General features: G+C 42.5%; 1 protein-coding gene across 1 annotated transcript; it reads left to right on the forward strand.

Annotated features, from left to right (window-relative positions):
* The first annotated feature begins 1,807 nt into the window (after nt 1-1,807).
* LOC117368649 lies at nt 1,808-18,406 on the forward strand. The gene is given in 6 exon segments (XM_033962375.1): nt 1,808-1,994; nt 6,038-6,194; nt 7,967-8,255; nt 13,060-13,306; nt 17,510-18,050; nt 18,052-18,406. Coding segments are annotated over 6 exon segments (1,776 nt in total).
* Nucleotides 18,407-21,176: the final 2,770 nt, after the last annotated feature.

Genomic DNA, 21,176 nt, shown 5'->3' on the forward strand with positions numbered 1-21,176 from the left:
GCAAAACTTGGATGTTTGAGGCTAGACCTGTTTCTGTAACGAATAAGTGCCAAAAAAAGGTGTCCCAAACCGACCAGATGATCACTGCAGGAATGAAGGCTTGTCCCTTTACTCCTCAGTAGTTATATCCTCCAAAAATGTAAATGAAACAGTTCATACCAGCCTGATAGCTTCAAATGTTATGACCAGTCCTAGTAGAGCGGCAAGTAGGTTCCCTAGTGGTCAGAGCAGTAATTTGTAGAGAAGAGGACCCAAGCTCATCTTCCACTCAAACTAATACTTGTGGTGGAAAGTGTGATCCCTCCAAAACCAACCAAAAACTTACAGTGCCAACTTATAGGTGGCACCTGCAGGCATAAGAGTTGTTGGTACAGTTTGGGTGAGATTTGGAGGGTTCATCATGCAATGTAAGGGGGTTATGGCGAGATGTGTACCTGGGTCCTTTTATATGAAGTTCATTGCAGTGCCCTCTAGGGTGTTCCAGTGCTCTACTGGGATGTCTTTGTGGCCAGTTCACTAAGAATGCTGGCTCCTCCTATGTCCCAATGGCTGTTTATTGTGTGTTTTCATTTGGACATCACTTGTTCAAAACTGTTTCAAAATGGATAGGTACACTAAGGAGAAACACCCCTAGGAAATGGCTATTTTTGACCCCAAAGATAGACATTTATCTGTTATGAAAATGGTCACTTTCCTTACTGGAGTTTTGGATGTTTTGGGCAAAACATTTTAAATCAGATTTAGCTGTCACGTCAAAAATGCCCCTCTGTATGTGGTGATCACATTTCAATCCCATTCTCTTTCCATAATTCACCCAGTTCCAACCCCCAAAACACAGCTTGGACTTTACCCAAAATGTGCTGTCATAACAGAGCAGTGACTGTGCAGTGCAGTGCAATATCTTTGGAGACAACTTTACGTATAAACTAGAAAACTCACCTAAGTTCTCTGGTTGCTGCGCAAGAGAGCATGATAAACAGAAATTTAGGTGAGGGGCTGCTGATGTTATATCAGTATAATCAGGAGGAATATTAGTACTGGAAGATCTTTATTGGATTTAGTATTATTTAAATCAAATCTAAAAGAAAAGAAGCACAATCTCCTTTCGATATGGTATGAATTCTCTGTACACTTGTCTGATATGTGGGTCAGCAATCACATATTCCTTTGGAGTCAGAAATGACTGATAAATCTGGCTCTAAGACTGAAGATATTATTCTGTATACAATGGCCACTGTCCTATCCTGCAGGGGATCATATATCTGGCAGATTATGATTAAAAGGCTTTTTTTTTTTTTTTTTCTTACTTTGTTTTCTGTTGATTATAAACCAAATACACAATTCCTCTGCCTGGTATGATTACACCAAGCCCTCCTTTCAAATTAACATTTGTCTTGCATTTAATGAAGGCAAAGATTCTGTAAGGTCAATTTAATAAAAACAACTTGTATTTAATATTAACTGCACAGAGCAGGGATGATATCCCCTAAGTATGACCCAATCAGGAGTAGAGTCCTATAAAGACCACAGGGTGTCTTCATAGCTGCTGGATACTCTCAGATATCTAAGAGTCCACATCAGCATCGGCTGAAGACTTCTGTGGTCATCTGTAATGTGATTTGTGTCTATCGAAGGGTCTTCTTGTGTCCAGTCTGAAATTGTTTGGTTAGTATGTGAATCTTTTATGCTTATTATACAAAGATTCAAAAGGGTGGCGGTCACCAAGAGTTTGAAAGAATCTTCCAGTGCACCAAGAAACAAACCAAGGTCGTAGAGCAGGAAGACCGGCTGTTTCTCACCTTGAAAGATGGGAGCTCACCTTCTGCTGATTCTTTTAACACTTTATGCTGCTATCTGGAGGACCATCGAGTACCAATGTGCACCACTACGTATGGTGTCCTCAATTGGTAGCCACTACTATAGACATGGAGACATTATGATTGGAGGATTCATTCAACAATTTGGTGGTAAACTAACCGTGAGCCTTATTAACAGTATGATGAAAATGGAATTAACAGAGTAATTACATACAGTAACTGTGGAAATTTAATGGTGACACCAGGAAGTATTTCTTCACAGAAAGGGTTGTAGATCACTGGAACAAACTTCCGGTGCAGGTGGTCAAGGCCACCAGCGTGCTCGACTTTAAGAATAAATGGGACATCCACGTGGGATCCCTACAGGGGTCGAGCTAAGGATCTGGGTCATTAGCACTCAGACTTGATGGGGTGGGTCAGAAGAGTGGGCAGACTTAATGGGCTGTGGCCCTTTTCTGCCGTCATCTTTCTATGTTTCTATTTCCTTCTATCTGAGACACACTTATGAGTTTCATTGTGACCTGTTGTTCCATCAAGTGCAGATGTAGCTTGAGGAATCTTTTGTGTTCATTTTCCTGTCTATTCTATGAGACATTACAAAATTACATTTCAAGGTTGAATGTTTCCATTGAAAGTTGGTGAATATTTTTTGCCCATCGTATAAGACCTAAACAGATGAGAAACTGTAGTAGGTGAATTCTTACCAGCCATACAATAAGCCTGCACACGTTGCTAATGTTTTATCATATTTTGGAGTTGTTATTTATAGATGCATATTTTTAAAGTTCAGCTATCCCCAGGGGTATGATTTGACCTGACAAGAAAAGCAGAGAAGTTGCTCTTCACGAGAATGCAGGGTATATTCCCTTCTCAACCACCCATCCCCAAAAGGGCAGGTGCAGCTATATTCAATGCAAATACTTTGGAGTCAGTGGATGTAATGTGTTTTAGAGCAGTGTTTCCCACCCTGTCCTGGAGGACCACCAGGCCAGTCGGGTTTTCAGGATAGCCCTAATGAATATGCATGGAGCAGATTTGCATGCCTGGCACCTCCATTATATGCAGATCTCTCTCATGCATATTCATTAGGGCTATCCTGAAAACCCGACTGGCCTGGTGATCCTCCAGGACAGAGTTGGGAATCACTGTATTAGAGAATCATAAGAACATAAGAAGTTGCCTCCGCTGAGGCAGACCATAGGTCCATCCTGCTCAGCGGTCCGCTCCCGCGGCGGCCCATCAGGCCCATTGCCTGAGCAATGGTCTATACCTATCTGTACCCCCCAATCCCTTTTTCTTCTAGGAATCTATCCAAACCTTCTTTGAATCCATTTAGTGTTTTCTTGTCCTCAACAGCCTCTGGAAGCGCGTTCCATGTATCTACCACCCTCTGAGTGAAAAAGTACTTCCTAGCGTTTGTTCTAAACCTGTCCCCTTTCAATTTCCCCCAATGCCCCCTTGTACTTGTGGTGCCCCTTAATTTGAAAAATCTGTCTCTGTCTACTTTTTCTATGCCCTTCAGGATCTTGAAGGTTTCTATCATGTCTCCTCTAAGTCTTCGCTTCTCCAGGGAGAAAAGTCCCAACTGCTTCAATCTGTCGGTATATGGGAGATTTTCCATTCCCTTTATCAGTTTGGTTGCTCTTCTTTGTACTCCCTCAATAACCGCCATGTCCTTCTTGAGGTATGGCGACCAGTACTGGACACAGTACTCCAGATGCGGCCGTACCATTGCACGATACAGCGGCATGATAACTTCCTTCGTCCTGGTCGTAATATCCCTCTTAATGATACCCAGAATTCTGTTTGCTTTCCTAGAGGCTGTGGCGCATTGCGCCGATGCCTTCAGTGTTGCGTCTACCATCACTCCCAGGTCTCTCTCCAGGTTACTAACCCCTAGTGGTGTTCCCCCCATTTTGTATGTGAACATCTGGTTCTTTTTCCCCACGTGCATGACCTTGCATTTTCCCACGTTGAAGCTCATCTGCCATTTTTCGGCCCACTTTTCAAGACTGTTATACTTGGACACAGTATTGATTGATCAATTTAATAGCTTAAATTACACTGTTTTTTCTAAGCCACGAAATGAAAAAAATAGGGGCGGAAGATTAGTAAAATTAACTATCCCGAGTGTGCTATTTTCAGCATTGATATTGCATGATAACAACAGTAATGTGGAGTTTCTAATGGCATTGACATTTTATTGTGTTATTGCCCACCAGGAATAATTGACACTGATAGGGCATCTTTTTTTGACGTATTACTTGAGAATAAGATCGACTCTACACGTAGAGTACTGTTAGGTGGTTTCAATATTCTAGCAGATCAGATAAATTCTGACCCTAGGTGTGGCAATGTGGTTAGATGCTTTGAAAGGAATGGGATGGAGTCAGATTGTTTTAGACATGACAAGTAAAGCTGGTCATACTTTAGATGGAGATGACTTTGGAGGACCTTTTCTGGAGAAGCACAAAACCGATTTCTTTTTGGATCCGCAATTCGTCAAGTTGCTAGGACTTCAACACGAGTCAATAGCATCTAACAACAACAACATTAGAGCTATGTTTTGTTGGTTTGCAAAACATGTTTGATTTGGACAGTAGTGTCTGTCGAGTTCCGTGGTCAGACCAGTGTGTGGTTTCCTTGAAGATTCCAGCCTCACACCAAATTGCTGTAAGGTCAGAGAAGCCATCCTTCTTTGTTAGGGAAGAAGTTGTTTTAGTGACATTGAAACAGACAAGGCCTCCTCGATTGCATAATCTGGACAAGCTTGATGTCTCTAATGGTCAGTTGATAGTTGGTAGGACACTTTAACAGCTTAGAAAAAAAAAAAAAAAAATCATAGAAAAAAGCGGCAGAAAAGGGCTATAGCCCACCAAGTCTGCCCATTCCAAGTATCCCTCCCCCCTGAATTTACTCCCTTAAAGATCCCACGTGAGTATCCCATTTTTTCTTAAAATCCGTCATGCTGCTGGCCTTTATCACCTGGAGTGGGAGTCTGTTCCAATGATCCACCACTCTTTCGGTGAAGAAGTACTTCCTGGAGTCACCATGAAACTTCCCTCCCTTGATTTTCAGCGGATGCCCTCTGGTGGTCGAGGGTCATCTTCTGACTCGATGCGTCCCGTGATGTACTTATACGTTTCAATCATATCTCCCCGTTCTCTTCTTTCCTCAAGTGAGTACAGCCGCAATTTATTTAGTCTTTCTTCATACGTGAGATCCTTGAGTCCCATGACCATCCTGGTGGCCGTTCGCTGAACCGACTCGATCCTCAGCACGTCCTTTCGGTAGTGTGGTCTCCAAAACTGAACACAGTACTCTAAGTGAGGCCTCACCATGGCTCTGTACAACGGCATCATAACTTCAGGTCTCCTGCTGACGAAACTTCTGCGGATACACCCCATCATTTGTCTTGCCCTGGAGGAAGCCTTCTCCACTTGATTGTCTGGATACCGTGGTGCAACTAAAAAAAAGTTTTTCCTCAGCGTGCAAAAGGAATGAGATGGCAAAACATCCTAGACCCAAGTCTATGTCTGCCTATTTGCGTTCTTTAACTTGTTATTTCTACTGTCCAGCACGATCCCGATTAGTTCTTGCTCCCTTATTGTTTTGAGACTGTAGATTTACTCTGTAAGCTTCCCTCACATGTTCAGCTCTTGTTTTGCATGCGCTTCTCTCTTTATAATCTTAAAGGCAGGATAACAAATTTTTAATAAACTTGAACTTGAAACGTAAACCATGGCTTCTTTTGTAATTTCTTCAAGTTGATTATTCTCATATGTAATTGTAATCATTTCATGTTTGATTGTACTCATATGTTATTGTAATTCACTTTGAATCTTTATAGGCATAGATTTAGTGAGCCATAATCCTAGATTAGATTAGATTATAGTAGTGCCACCATGGATAATAAGAAATACTTTGATCAGAAAATTAGTCACATTGCTAGTTCCTCTAAGGAACTATTCAAGGTGGTGATAAAACTTACTAACTTGCAATTGCAAAATGATGTTGGTTTCTTCACAAGACAGACTTTTTTAGCATATTTAACAGCAAGGTCCAGAATGTTACTGTGGATTTCTGTAATGATCCTTTGTTAATGGTTCCAGAGACGCAGGATGTAAAGTGGTCAGATTTTGAAAGAGTTACAGAAACACAAGTGAAAATGTTTATTCAGAGATTTAAAAGTCTACTTGTTTCATCTTTGAATTTTCTAGCAAAGGTGTTGGAAAAAGTTGTACTTTCTCAGTTGCAGGAGTTTTTTGATAGCTACGATATCTTGGATGATTTCCGGCTTTGGATTTCATCCAAAACATTCCACAGAGTTATTGTTAGTATCTATGCTGGATTCTTTGAAATGATATCTTGCTCAAAGTAACTGTTTCTTCATGATCTTTTTGGACATTTTTCTGCTTTTGAGACAGTCAATCATAAGATCTTGCTCACAAGATTGAAGGCTTTAGGCACTGGGGTCATGGTATTGGATTGGTTTCAATCATTCTTATCCGAGAGGCCATTTCAAGTAGAGATTGCTCAACATTGGGCTACCCTTGATAAGGATGTGCTACAAGGTTCAGCGCTATCAGCAGTGTTATTTAAAATATATTTGTTGTCCATTTGTCAGGAATTAAGAAAACTGGGTGTGAATTTTTGAATATATGCCGACGATATACAGTTCTTGACACCAGTGGTTGATTCTGTATCCGATACGCTTTTACTTCTCCAGAATTATTGTCAGGTTGTTAAAACTTGGTTAAAAATCAGTTAAAGCTAAATGTTGGTAAAACTGAAATGTTATGCGTAGGGCGTAAAGAACAGTTGGAGAGGTTCACGTCTAATATAACGCTGGATAAAATGGTTGTTCCTGTTCTACATCAATAGAAATACTTGGGCGTTATGCTAGATTTAATGCTATCATTTAAGCTACATATTAAGTCTATTATATCTCAAGGTTTTTTTAAAGCTTCATTTGCTTGGGAGAATGAAAGACTATCTTACAATGTAAAATATTCATACAGTGATCACTATAGGGCTCATAATCAAAACAAAAATACATCCAAAAACCGGCCTATGTTGGCACTTGGACGATCTAAAAGACAGGTCAACCAAGTGCCAATAACTGAAATGGGTTTTTGGACATATTCAGAGATTTTTTAGGCCTCTGAATCCCGCTGTGTGCCTAGAGCGCAAAGGGGAAGTTTGGGAGGAGTGGTTAGGGTGGGAGGTGGGCAGGATGTGGGCCAACCTTGATGTAGTCGTCCTGCAGCGATAATCGAAAGTTTTACCAGGCTGCCTGGACGGAAGTTATACATTGTGATTTAGACAAAGTCAAAACAGGTATAAGTGCTGGATCGTGTTGCCACTGATATGATCGCAAGAGAATCTCCCTGCATGATCAGTTTATTGGCAGGGAGCACGTCCACCCCACATAGACAATGTAACCCCTAAAGATACCCACCCCACCCCCAAATGTCCAAGGCAGGAGGAATGCCCAATTCTTCTTCTGCTAACCCGCCAACACATTCACTGGCAGGAGGGATGCCCAAACCCTCCTGCCTGACCCCACCACAACCCCCCATCAAAGATCGTCGGCAGGTCAAAACTGAAAACTTACCTCTTTGTGGATGCATTCAATTCTTAATACTAGAGCCTCTATTCCCCCTCTTTGATCAGGCTCTTTTCACCAAAACGCTTTTCTTAAAGCGAAACCCTCCCAAATGTTTCCTCCCACCCCCTCCATTATTTTTTTTTTTTTTTAAATCTCGTTGTAATTTTTACTCCCTCTTGTTCCTTCCTTCCTGTCATGTTAGTCCCCCTTGGTCTTGTAATCCCTTCTTTTTTTTTTTTGTAAATTTTAATTTATTTTACTGTATTTTTGTTTGAATGCTTTTTATTGATTGTAAACCATCTAGATACTTTTTTTTGATAGCCGGTATATCAAAGAAATAATAAACTTGGAAACATCTATACCATCTTTGAAACAAGTGAATAATTTTGGCAGATTTTAGGTGCTATTAGGCTAGTTCTGAAAGCTTATTTTATATAGTTATATCGGCATCTATGTTGCATTTACAAAATAGATGCATTTTTGCAAATGTTTCTAGGTTCCCTGTTGTAATAAAATTCTCCTCTTCATGTTATGACAGTTATTTTCCACAAAACAACTTTAACTTCTTGGCCTTCATGTTTGCGGTGGAGGAAATTAACAACAGCTCAGAGCTCTTACCCAACATTACCCTGGGGCTCCACCTTGCAGATCATTTCAGGATTGCAACCAATATCATTTCGTCAGCCATAAATATTTTGATGAGTCATACTATGGTAGTAAATTTCAAGTGCAATTTATTTCTACCACTTGCTGCCATCATTGAAAGCTTTCCAGCTGAGGAGTCCTATCGATTCTATGACATGTTCCAGATATACCACTACCCCCAGGTCAGAGAGATTCTTAAGGACACCAAGCCGCACAGTGGTATAAATTGATAACAGGATTTATAAATAAAAAACCAAAGACTGGCCTCAAAGATATTTGGAGCATTGAGATTAAGCATCGAATTTCTGCGTCTCAATGGCCACGAATTTGGTCTTGGAGGATGAGGTGTACACTGTCTGCATCTATGAGACAAACTTAGTTCTTTCTGTTGCATAGAGCATTTTGGACCCCCAGTTCGATTACAAAAGTTAGACAGCTCTAAGTCTAATAGGTGCTGGCATTGTAAACTTGAAGCAGGGACTCTAGATCATTTATTATTCTATTGTCCCTTTATCATGGCCTTTTGGAAATTAATTTGGTCCCAAATTAATTGTTTATTAGAGAATCATGTAGCATTATCATATGATACGATTATATTCGGTACATCAATGAGAACAAAAAGTCAGATTTCATCAAACAACAATAAACTTTTATTAATTATGACAGGGATTGCCATTCAAAATACCAAAAGTAATTGGAAAAACTGCAGTAGATTAAATTATACCTTCTGGTGGAATTCGTTATGTCACATTTATAAAATGGAAAGCATAATTGCTATTCAAAAAGAGTATTATAATAAATTTAAAAAGATCTGGAGGCCATTGACGATTTACTGTAATGAGTAGGCACCATTTTCTATTGAAAGTATATTTGCAAATGGGGGGAGGAGGGTGAATTAAAGTTTTACTATAGGTTTAATCAATAGTAAATAATATTTATATTTGTATATTTTTGATTGAATGCTAAAGGAAAGGGTGGGTGGGAAGAGAATAAATGTATTTATTTGATGTTATACTAGAAAGAAATTCAAGTGATGTATTTAATTTTAAATGTTTCATTATTTGTACACTTGTTGTAAGATTAAAAAATGAATAAAGAATTAAAAAAAAAAAAAAGAGAGATTCTTAATCTTACTTTGGGGCTCATTTTCATTAGATAAAAGCATCTAAAAAGTGGACTTTTTCTTGCCAAACCCTTCCAGTTCACTATTTTTGAAGCCTCTTTTCTACATGGATTTCAGTGATGTTGGTCTGCAGTGAGTCTAAATCTCGAGGTGGGCACGTTGGAAGTGTGGTCTGGGCATGATATCTGGGAATGTCCTGAGGGTTCCTTAAAATGTGTTAGGGCCATGTCCTGGCTCTATCCCATGGTGGACGCTTTTAATCAGTGTTTTGCATCCACAAGGGTGGATTCATCATGTGGCTCAGGTGAGACTAAGTGCACCTCTCTTCTGAAGGATGCTCGACTTGGGTCTCTTTCCTATGGAATAAAGAAATATATATCCTAGATCTTCAAGCGTCTACACTCTTTATTGGGTGATATTTGGTTTGTTGTGTACTTTGCTTTCCCTTTCATTGCATGTTGTATCAGGGGACTAAGCAACCATGACCAGGACATTCACCAAGGTGTCCTTGTCCACCCGTATCTCAATGATTGGCTCATCAGAGCTCTGTTGGCAGCTGAGGGGCGTTGGGTAGTTCAGCAGGTTGTTCAGCTGCTACAGTGTCTGGGCTGGGTGATCAACTTGCAAAAGAGTCACCTCAAGCCAATGCAGGACCTGGAGTATCTGACTGTTCACTTCTGTAAAGGAGTGAACAGGGTGCTCCTGCCTCTGGCACACCAAGAAAAGCTTTGGGGTGTCATCAGGAAGTTGCTGACTGCTCAGGCTCCCTAAGCATGGCAGTATCTGCAGGTCCTGGGGTCCATGATATCGATGATCGATGTGGTCCCTTATGCCAGGGCCCACATGTTCCCACTGCAGAATGAACTCCTTTCCCACTGGAGTCCACAGAGGGTCCTTTACACGTGCCTACCCTAGACAGCGGAGGCTTGGACCAGTATGACCTGGTGGTTTGTCCCTGTGGATCCCTAATTTGGTGATTCTGATGATGGATACCAGCCTCTTCAGCTTGGGAGAAGTTTGCACCTCAGTCTGGTACAAGGGCAGTGGTCTCCAACTGAGTAGAGATGGTCCATCAATCATCTGGAACCGGGCAATCTACCTGGCTCTGCTTCACGTGCCGTCTTCAGGAGCAAGCAGTGTGGGTATTCTCTGACAATGCCACGGTGATGAACCAGATATTAGAGAAGTCAGGAGAGCTTTGAAGAATGCAGTTCTCTTTTTAATTATCAACTTGTTGAAGCGGGTTCTCTGAGGAGGCCGTCTTGGCGAAACGCATCAGACCCGGCTTTAAGAAGATAAGATTCTGCTTCAGAAAGATAACTTTTCTTACCTTGAGTTTTTTTCAAAAAGACTAAGTTCAAAGTTTAAAATATAAGAAAGCTGTTGTGAATTAGTGAAACACTTTTGCACTTCTATTCAATTTTTTTAACACAATATGAAACAACTTTATAAACAACTCCAAAAGGGAGCAATGATAGACATTTGAAACACGAATCAGAGTTTTACCCTGGTAGTGTTCATTATACCATCTCATGGTACTGAGCTCTTTCAGGCAGTTTATAAAGCAGGTTTTAAATTTATAGTGCTCCTATTTGTTGTTTTTGATGAAGACTTACATCAATAAGCAGGGGGCACCTAGAGTGCCTCCGTGGGCATAGAAGCCCATCTGCTATTTCATTGGGCAGAACACCATCTTCTAGAAATCTCCATAGCTCACATGCTAACATGAATAACGTCCAGGCAGACGTTCTCAACTCACAGACTCTTGATCCTGGGGAATAGTTCCTATCCCAGAGAGCATTCAACTACATCTTAGATCAGTAGGGTCTTCCGATGTTCAATCTCATGGCATCTGCGATCAATAGGAAAGCGGATTGCTTCTTAAGCCACCGGCGAAGATTTGGATGAGCTAGTGCAACCCTGGCTGCAGGAGGGTCTTCTGTATATCTTCCCTCCTTGGGCCATGATTGGCTGCCTGTTGAGGCGGATTGAATTTCACAGGTGTTGGGTAATTCTCATTGCATCCAATTGGCTGAGACACCTGTGATACACTGACCTGGTTGGTCTCCAACAGGGTCTGAGATTCAAGATTCCTTGTCACCCTCATCTGCTCATGCAGGGCCCAATTGCACTTCAGATGCTTTGGTCTTATTGGCTCTTGAGCGCATGGCCTTAGTATGTAAAGGATACTCTTCGGCGTTGATTTCTACTCTTCTCTGCCCCAAGCGAAATTCCACTCTGGCGGCTTACACAAAGGTTTGGAGATGTTATCAGGCCTGGAGCAAACAGAGACAGGAGGATCCTTTGGTCCCGTCCATTCCCAGAATTCTGGAGTTCCTTCAGGATAGTTTATTGAATGGGCTGGCAGTGGCTTCCCTTTGTATCCAGCTGGCTGGTATCTCCTATCTCAGCCCACAACCCCTGAAGGGTTCATTGGCTTCTCATCCAGATGTTGTCCAGTTTCTGAGGGGTTCACTCTGGCTGTGGTCCCCCTCTTCAGGCACCTTGTATGACATAGAGGCTTAACCTCATTCTCCTGTCTCTGGCTCATCTGCCTTATGAGCCAATGGAGCGAGCTTCTCTATTGGATCCTACTATCAAGACAGTTTTCCTGGTGGCCATTACTTCAGCCCACAGGGTTTCTGAGCTTTAGGCTCTGTCTTCCTGGGATCCGTTCCTCTGGATTATGGATTCCAGTGTCTCCTTGCGCACAGTTCCTTCCTTCCTGCCTAAGGTAGTTTCGGCCTCCATGTTAACCGAGAAGTTATGCTTCCAACTTTTGTGCCCTCTGGTTCAATGTGGAATCATTCTTCCAGAGGTGTTTTCTCTTCTTGGTCAGAGTTGGCAGTGATCTCTTTGGAGGAGATCTCTTGGGTGACCACCTGGTCTTCTTTGCAAACCTTCACCAGAGTTTACCTGGTCGATGTGGCAGCCAAGCAGAATACTGCTTTTGGTTCCTCTGTTTTGGTGGCAGGCTCATCAGCCCCACCCTGATTCTTTGAGACTGCTCTGTTATGTCCCACTTATCCATGAATAGAATAGGATTGTACATAAATGAAAGATTAGGTTCTTACCTCTGTTAATCTTCTTTCTTGTAAATCCACACTCTATTCCTGGAACCCACCCTAGAACCTGCTGATTCGCCAATGTGCCTTGACAAGTACTGGTAAGCTGAATTGCTGTCTTTCTGACCAGCCCTTTGAAGTATACCATTTGTATCTGTTTTGCCCTATCTTTAGAGTTTCTGGATTTAGTGCCCCCGTGTCTCCTATTAGCTCTGTTTTGTTTAGGTTCTCTTGTTTTTATTATCTGTTTGCACTTGTTCGTGATCATTTAAGGTTCATGGTCTGAGAATAGACTAATGTTCTAAGAATAGACTACTGTGCTAGGGAGTTTATCCATTCCCCTCCTCTTGTTTTAAGTTTAAGTTCTTTTAAAATTTGATATACCACCCATAAGGTTTCTGAGCGGTATACATATTAAAATTATATGTTTGGGGGAGGTCCTGTCTGTAAGCAGAGATTAAGGAAAAAAATTTAGAGGTTAAAGGCACCTTTAAATAAAAATGTTTTTAATTTGCCTTTGAAACGTTCTAATACTGTTTCTGCCCATAGTTCTCTTCCTTCCAGATGTTGCTGTCTGCTTTATTACTAACTGATTCTCTGGGAGGCGGTGCTGAGGTGAGAAGGGAGGAGCTGAAGACTCTGAATATTTATGTCTACCTATAAAATATGCCTGTCTGGTTAGGATAGGTGCACAACTCACTTGTCCAAGAATAGAGTGTGCATTTACAAGAAAGAAGATTAGCAGAGGTAAAAACCTAATTTTTTGATGGTGATGTGTTCATTATTTTTTCACAACAGATCAGCTACACCTCACAGAATTTACATATGAGTGACACCAAGAGGTTTCCTAATTTCTACCGGACTGTCCCCAGTGAGTTGCACCTCTGTGCTGGGATAGGCAAGCTACTGAAACATTTCGGCTGGAACTGGGTCGGAATCATTTCACCCGATGATGACCGCAGTGTGAGGGCTGTTCAGATCCTGAGAGAAGGGATTGAGCAGAGCGGTGGCTATATTGCATTCCACAAAACCTTCCCTTACCACAGTAGAATCACAAATATGATCCAGTGCAAGCTGGAAATTGGACCATCAAAGGTGAAAAGATCCACAGCGACAGCACTCAACTTCAAAAAAGGGAATTATGATGGCATGAGGAAACTGGTGGGAAAGAAACTCAATGGTAGCGAAAGGAAGATGGAGTCTGTAGAAAAAGCCTGGTCCCTACTCAAGGGCACGGTGCAAGAGGCACAGAACCTGTACATCCCCAGATTCAGGAAGGGGTGCAAAAAAAACCGAACAAAAAACCCAGCGTGGATAACAACTGCAGTGAAAAAGGCGATAAGTGACAAGAAAACATCGTTCAAAAAATGGAAAAAGGACCAAACAAAGGACAACCAAATGGAACACAAAGAACACCAAAGGAAGTGTCACCGTGTGGTTAAAAAAGCTAAAAGGGAATATGAGGAGAGACTGGCGGGGGAAGCAACAAACTTCAAATCGTTCTTCAGATATGTGAAGGGGAAGCAACCGGCAAGGGAAGAAGTGGGGCCATTGGATGATGGAGACAAAAAAGGAGTGGTAAAAGAGGAAAAAGAGATAGCAGACAGGTTAAATAAGTTCTTCACGTCAGTCTTCACGAGGGAGGATACATCCAATATTCTGGAACCGGAGGACATCGTAAATGGGGATCGGGATGAAAAGCTGGTCCAACTAGAGGTAAGCCAAGAGGATGTCCTCAGGCAGATAGACAGACTAAAGAGCGACAAATCGCCAGGTCCGGACGGCATTCACCCAAGGGTACTAAAGGAACTAAGGAACGTAATAGCAGAGCCACTTCGCCAAATATGTAACCTATCCTTAAAGACTGGAGAGATCCCGGAGGATTGGAAAATTGCAAATGTCACGCCCATCTTCAAGAAGGGTTCAAGGGGGGACCCAGGGAACTACAGGCCGGTGAGCTTGACCTCGGTCCCGGGAAAAATGATGGAAGCACTGATTAAGGACAGTATCTGTGAACACATAGAAAACAATGGACAGCTAAAGACGAGCCAGCACGGCTTCTGCAAGGGTAGGTCATGCCTCACAAACTTATTGTACTTCTTTGAGGGAGTAAATAGACAGGTGGATAAAGGAGAATCCATTGACATCATTTACCTTGACTTTCAAAAAGCCTTTGACAAGGTACCGCACGAAAGATTGCTTAAAAAACTGTGGAGACACGGGGTGCAAGGGGAGGTCCACCGATGGATCAAAAACTGGCTGGCAGACAGGAAACAGAGGGTTGGAGTGAAGGGCCATTACTCAGACTGGCATGGGGTCACGAGCGGAGTTCCGCAGGGGTCGGTGCTGGGACCGCTCCTGTTCAATATATTTATTAATGACCTGGAGGCGGGAACAAATTGCGAAGTTATTAAATTTGCGGATGACACCAAACTCTACCGCAGGGTTGAAACCATGGAAGACTGCGAAGATCTGCAAAGGGACCTAACGACGCTAGAAGAATGGGCCAAAAAATGGCAAATGAACTTTAATGTAGGGAAATGCAAGGTCATGCATGTAGGGAAAAAGAACCTGATGTTCAGCTACAAAATAGGAGGATCACTGCTAGGGGTAAGTAACCTTGAAAGAGACCTGGGAGTGATGGTGGACACGTCTTTAAAGGCGTCGGCACAGTGCGCCACAGCCTCAAGAAAAGCAAACAAAATGTTGGGTATCATTAAGAAGGGTATCACGACCAGGACAAAGGAGGTCATCCTGCCACTGTATCGTGCAATGGTGCGACCGCATCTGGAGTACTGTGTCCAATATTGGTCGCCGTACCTCAAAAAGGACATGGCGGTACTTGAGGGAGTCCAGAGAAGAGCAACTAAACTGATAAGAGGTATGGAAAACCTCTCATATACTGACAGACTGAAAAAGCTGGGGCTGTTCTCCCTGGAAAAGCGGGAGACTTAGAGGAGACATGATAGAAACCTTCAAGATCCTGAAGGGTATAGAAAAAGTAGACAGGGACAGATTTTTCAGATTACGGGGAACCACAAGTACAAGGGGGCACTCGGAAAAATTAAAAGGAGACAGGTTTAAAACAAATGCCAGAAAGTTCTTTTTCACCCAGAGGGTGGTGGACACATGGAACGCGCTCCCAGAGGCTGTGATAGGCCGGAGCACGTTACAAGGCTTCAAAGAAGGGTTGGATAGGTTCCTAGAGGATAAAGGAATTGAAGGGTACAGATAAGAGTAGCGGTAGGTTATAGGGATAGTCTGGGACCATTGCTCAGGCAATGGGCCTGATGGGCCGCCGCGGGAGCGGACCGCTGGGCGAGATGGACCTCTGGTCTGCCTCAGCGGAGGCAACTTCTTATGTTCTTATGTTCTTATATGGAAACAGTAAACATATGGCTTGCAATTAATCAATCAACTGCTGTGACCATTCAGTATTTTCATGAAAACTTTGCATATCGAAATTATGATTTCTTGAGATTATATTCTATGATGATAACTGGCAAAGTTTTCATTACTGTAGCTAAGATTGAGGAAAATAAAGAAACACTGTTTGACATTCAATTGAAGGACAACTCCTTGATCTTCACAACACATAGGAGTGATATGCCAAACTTTGTTAAATTTATCCGTGAGATGGAGCCTATCTGGTTTACAAATGACCACGTTGGTTTGAAGTGGTGGTTGGGCCTGTGTGATGACCAATGCCCAAAGAATATCAAAAGACAATGCAACTTCACTGAGGTTCTCACTCCTGATATAAAGCGTAGATTAAGCGCTCACTGTCGCACCACAAACTTTGCAAACAGCTACAGTGTGTACAATGCGGTGTATGCTGTGGCACACGCACTGCATGCCATGATCGTGTCTGGCTCAGGAAATTACACCACACAGAGTAGAGAATATTGGGAATTTTTGGATTATTTGCCATGGAAGGTAACTTTGGTATTTGTTAGAGGAACTCTTTATTCAAAAGGAAAAGAGTGGTATTCTTTGGCACAGTGTGAAAGGGAAGCCTTCACTGAAGGAGGACAGGGGTGTTGTAGACACCGTATGACCACACAGATGCTCAGTCCCCACTGTCAGACCAGGGCTAGTGCATGGTGTTGGGCATGGTATTGTCAGTCCTACACACCCCTTGCCCCCCAAGGTTTTGATAATTAAACTCAACATTCATGATCTTCTGAACACCATCCCTCCCACAACAATCCTGTAAAACTACAGTATTGCACATTATACTTTTAAATATTATTGTCAAGGAGTGAGGGGCAATCCCTCACTGGTATTGCAATTTTACCACTGGACAGCAGGGGGCATTAGATCAAGAGTAAGCCATCTTAGAGCAGGTGGGACACCCTGCTGAGTCATGAGGGCAAGACTCAGGAGGTGCAAATAGAGAGATCCTGTTCTTCATGTGCTAAGGCACTTTTTCCTTTAAGGACCTTAAATATCAGAGATACAATTAAAAATTTCCCTTATTCAATAGGCTCCTACCATGTGCCTTGTTTCAGAACTATCCTGCACTTGAGGGTGTCCATTATGTGTTAGTGTTGTAGTAGAAATGACCACCAAAGTATCCTGCATTTTTGCCAGCCCAGATTAAAAATGGTGATTCTGACCATAGCTGTATTCTTGCAGTAATACCTCTAGGGATCAAGTTGCCAAAAAGGTGTATTGCCTTTGTATGGCAATCTGACACCTAGTGGTAGTACTGTGAGACTGCAGCTGTGGGTCACAGACACCATTTTGAATCCTGGCCTGCAATGGGGCAGAAGAGTCTGGTGATCATTGCTGCCTTATCACTGACCCATCAGAGATACTCCACTAAGTGCTACAGAACCAGGGTGAATGAGATGGTCTAAGATCTCATCAGGGGATGTAAGGGAGTTCTAGAATCTCATCAGGAAATAATAGAAGGGTTGGGAATCTCATTAGTGGAATGGAAGGGGGATAGTATTCAGATTGGGGTAAAGTGATTGTACTTTTACAGTAGGTTGTGGCAAGTATTTGCTGGTAGTGAGTCTACATAACGCCTGTTCTTAAATGCAGCCCCTTTATTTGCAGCTATTAGAGTTAGTGTATAATAAAATACCACGAGTGAACTGTACCCATTCTGGTAGCAAGTAAATTAGGGTATTCTGTCTTAACTGAGTGGTGACAGTTACAAGGCTTGTGATATTTCAGTGCACTTTAGTAAACAGATCCCATGGTATTTGTGAGATAATCAGACAATAATCTTCCTTCTTAGATATGGACACCTGTACAACATGTCCAGAGGACCAATGGCCCAATAAAAAGAGAGATGCCTGTGTCCCAAAAGAGAAAACATTCCTGTCTTATGAAGAGCCTCTAGGGATAGCTTTGACTTCAATCAGCCTTTTCTTTTTTCTGGTCATTGTTGTCATCCTGGGAATCTTTATTTATTATCGAGACACTCCTATAGTGAGAGCCAACAACCGAGACCTCAGTTACATTTTCCTCATCTCCCTCATACTCTGCTTCCTCTGCTCATTGGTATTCATTGGGAATCCTGAGGACGTTACCTGCATTCTCAGACAGACTACCTTTGGGATTACTTTCTCCGTCACTCTGTCCTCCATACTAACAAAAACGATCACTGTGGTCTTGGCCTTTCATGCCACCAAGCCTGGAAGCAAACTTCGGAAATGGATGGGTTCCAGGGTCTCTAACTCTATCGTCCTTTCTTGTTCCCTTATTCAAACAGTTCTGTGTCTTGCCTGGTTGTTCATTGCTCCCCCATTTGCATATCTTATGATCAGAAACTGGAACAATACTAATTGAATGTAATGAAGGGTCAGTAATTGCATTTTACTGTGTTCTGGGTTATCTGGGATTTCTGGCTGGTGTTAGCTTCATCATAGCTTTCCTAGCAAGAAATCTACCCGACAGTTTCAATGAGGCCAAGAATATCACCTTCAGTCTTCTGGTTGTCTGCAGCGTCTGGATCTCCTTCATCCCAACATACCTGAGCTCCAAGGGCAAGTACATGGTGGCAGTGGAGATATTTGCTATTCTGGCCTCCAGCGCTGGACTGTTGGGTTGTATCTTTTTCCCTAAATGCTACATTATTCTGCTGAGGCCTGAAAGGAACAAGAAGACTCTAACAAAAAACAAACTGACTTAAAGGCAGTTTAAGGCCTAAACTGATAGTAGTAACATTTTCTTTTAAAGGAAGAACAATAAATCCTACAATAAAGAAAAGAATTGGAGAATCGTATTACTGTTATATTTAAATGCTTACAAAATAGAGATATGTTTCAACCTATATATATGTAAAAATTCACAAGATTAAATGATTACTTCTCATGAATCAAAAGACCTATGAAGTTTTGAAACAAACAGAGAACATGATAGCAGATAAAGACCGTATTACCTATCCAGTCTGCCCAAGTTGATGAAATTAAGGGTAAGAGACCCCCATGCTGACTGTCCTAAGTGACCGAGCACATTAAGTAAGCTATTTGTAGGGCACAGACCGTACCCATTCTCAGCCCAGAAGTCACCCAGTTCCAGCCTCGCAAACACAGGGCAATAGTCTATAAACGGCATCATAAGATAAGTGGCGTTAGGTGCCCTATCACTGCCTAGTTGTTTTAATTGGCTTTAATTGGTAAACGCTGGGAGGTATCAAAGGTTTTTCTTAGGTGTCGTTAACCATGATTCTGTTAAAAGTGCCTAAACGTGATTGACACGTGGCCGGCATACATTTTTGTAGGCGACTGTGATTTAGGCGCTGTTTACAGAATCCGGCCCATAGTGTGTAGTTTATGTACAAATTGGTATGCTGTAGTGCAACTCAAAAAGGGGCATGGCAAGGGGAGGGGCATGGGTGGGTCAGGGGTGTTCCCAAAATAAAATCACAGATGAGCTAAGTGCCAGCCTTTCCATCAGGTCTCAGCAAGCGTAAGCCCTTCTGCCCAAAGTTTGGCCTGGGAATCTGAGCAAGGACTGCAAAGGTTGCTTGGTGCTCTTCACAGAACTGGTGCTTGGCCCAGATCTTCCTGGTGCTTAATTTTGGGCACCATTTATTGAATTTTCTCCTAAGTGGCCCCTAAATGCACAAAGTAACAATGGGGCTCATTTTCAAAAGAGAAAAATGTCTAAAAATGGGCTAAAACATCCAAATTGTCATTTTTGAAACACATTTTTAGAAGGCTTTTGATGCTGTTTGCACTGTGTCTAAATTTCAAGGGAGCATGTAGGGGTGGGATTCGGGTAGACTTATGTGTTTCTGCAATAATATAGAAAATGTCCAGGGCAAAACGTGGACGTTTGAGGCTAGACCTGTTTCTATAATGAGTAAGTGCCATAAAAGGTGGCCAAACTGACCTGATGACCTTAGCTCCCTTAGTGGTCACTGACCCCCCCCTCCTATCCCCCAAAGATGTAAATGGAACAGTTCATATCAGCCTGACAGCTTCAGATGTGGCCAGTCTTAGCAGGTTCCTGGAGTAGTCTAGTGGTCAGAGCAGTGAATTGCAGAGAAGAGGACTCAGGCCCATCTCGCACTCTAACTAATACACTTGTGGCGGAAAGGATGAGCCCTCCAAAACTCACCAGAAACCTACTGTGCCAACATATAGGTGACACCTGCAGGCATAAAAAGAGTTTATGTCCTTACCTTGATAATATCTTTTCCAGTAGATAGGTGAGCCATTCTAGACATGTGGGTTGTCTCCCAATGGCCATGAGCCATCTACAGAAGGAATCCACTCCAGATTTTTTCTCTGAGATCTCCACTACTTCACTTAGAGCTCTACTTCCACCTGTGGTTAGTACCCAAGCACAAAGAGCTCCATCAACAGTATGTGAATTAGGGTCACCAATGGGAACTGTCCCAAGACTATTCTGCTTAAATAAGAAACTTTAGAACAACAAGCAGCCAACAAAAGCATCAAAGAAGCTCAGAAAGTACCCCTGCATGCACTTTGAACATATATTCAGAATTCTGCAAGGCCCGAAAGGGCTGATTGGCATCGAAGAATCAAACTTGGAGAAACATAAGCAGAATGAGACAGTAGGCAGGTGCAGGAAGGACAGGGTGGGAATCTAGAATGACACACCTATCTACTAGAAAAGATATTATCCAGGTAAGGACATAATCTCTTTTTCCAGTGCAATAGGTGTGTCATTCCCAAACTAGGGCAGGCTGACTGTGCCAACCATCATGACCGAGGACTCAAAAAGAGAGTCCTATCTTGCTGCCACATCCACTCTGTAAAATGTGGCAAAAGTGTGCAGAGTGGATCAAGTAGCTGCTCTACAAATCTCCTCAGAGGAGATCGCCCTAGCCTTGACCGACGAGGAGGCCATACTCCTGGTAGAATGCACCTTAACAGAAACAGGAGACTGTTTTCCGCAGAGAATGTAGGCAGATGAAATGGCTTTATGAATCCATCTGGAAATAGTGGCCTTGGCACCCCACTTAGAATAATGAGTCAGCACAAAACAATGGCCAGAGAGGCAAAACTCGTTTGTGACCTCTAGATAACACAGAATAACTCTGTGGATATCCAATTTCTGCAAAATTTGGTTCCTGATTCTTAGAACCAGTAGCCTGAAAAACAGGCAAATGCACTTCATGATTAACATGGAATGCCAACATCACCTTCAGGAGAAATGAAGGAACTATGCAAGGCAGAGATCCCCCATCTCCAAAATTCTCAGGAATCTTCTAGGCCCTGCGCCTAGGAAGTGATGTCAGAGGGATAGCCGACACGACACAGACAGCAAATTCATGATGTTGCTAATGCCTGGAAAATTAAAAAGGTATGGGGGGGGAAGGGAAGAGGGGTGCGCATGTGGCTGTGGCGGGTCAGGAAGGAGCGGGAGATGGAGAAAAGGGTAGGGAAGGGAAGGGACCCCACCACTCCTGGTGCCACTCTCCCTCAAAA

This window comes from Geotrypetes seraphini, chromosome 10 (assembly GCF_902459505.1).
Source record: "Geotrypetes seraphini chromosome 10, aGeoSer1.1, whole genome shotgun sequence".
In the NCBI taxonomy this organism is placed as follows: Eukaryota; Metazoa; Chordata; class Amphibia; order Gymnophiona; family Dermophiidae; genus Geotrypetes; species Geotrypetes seraphini.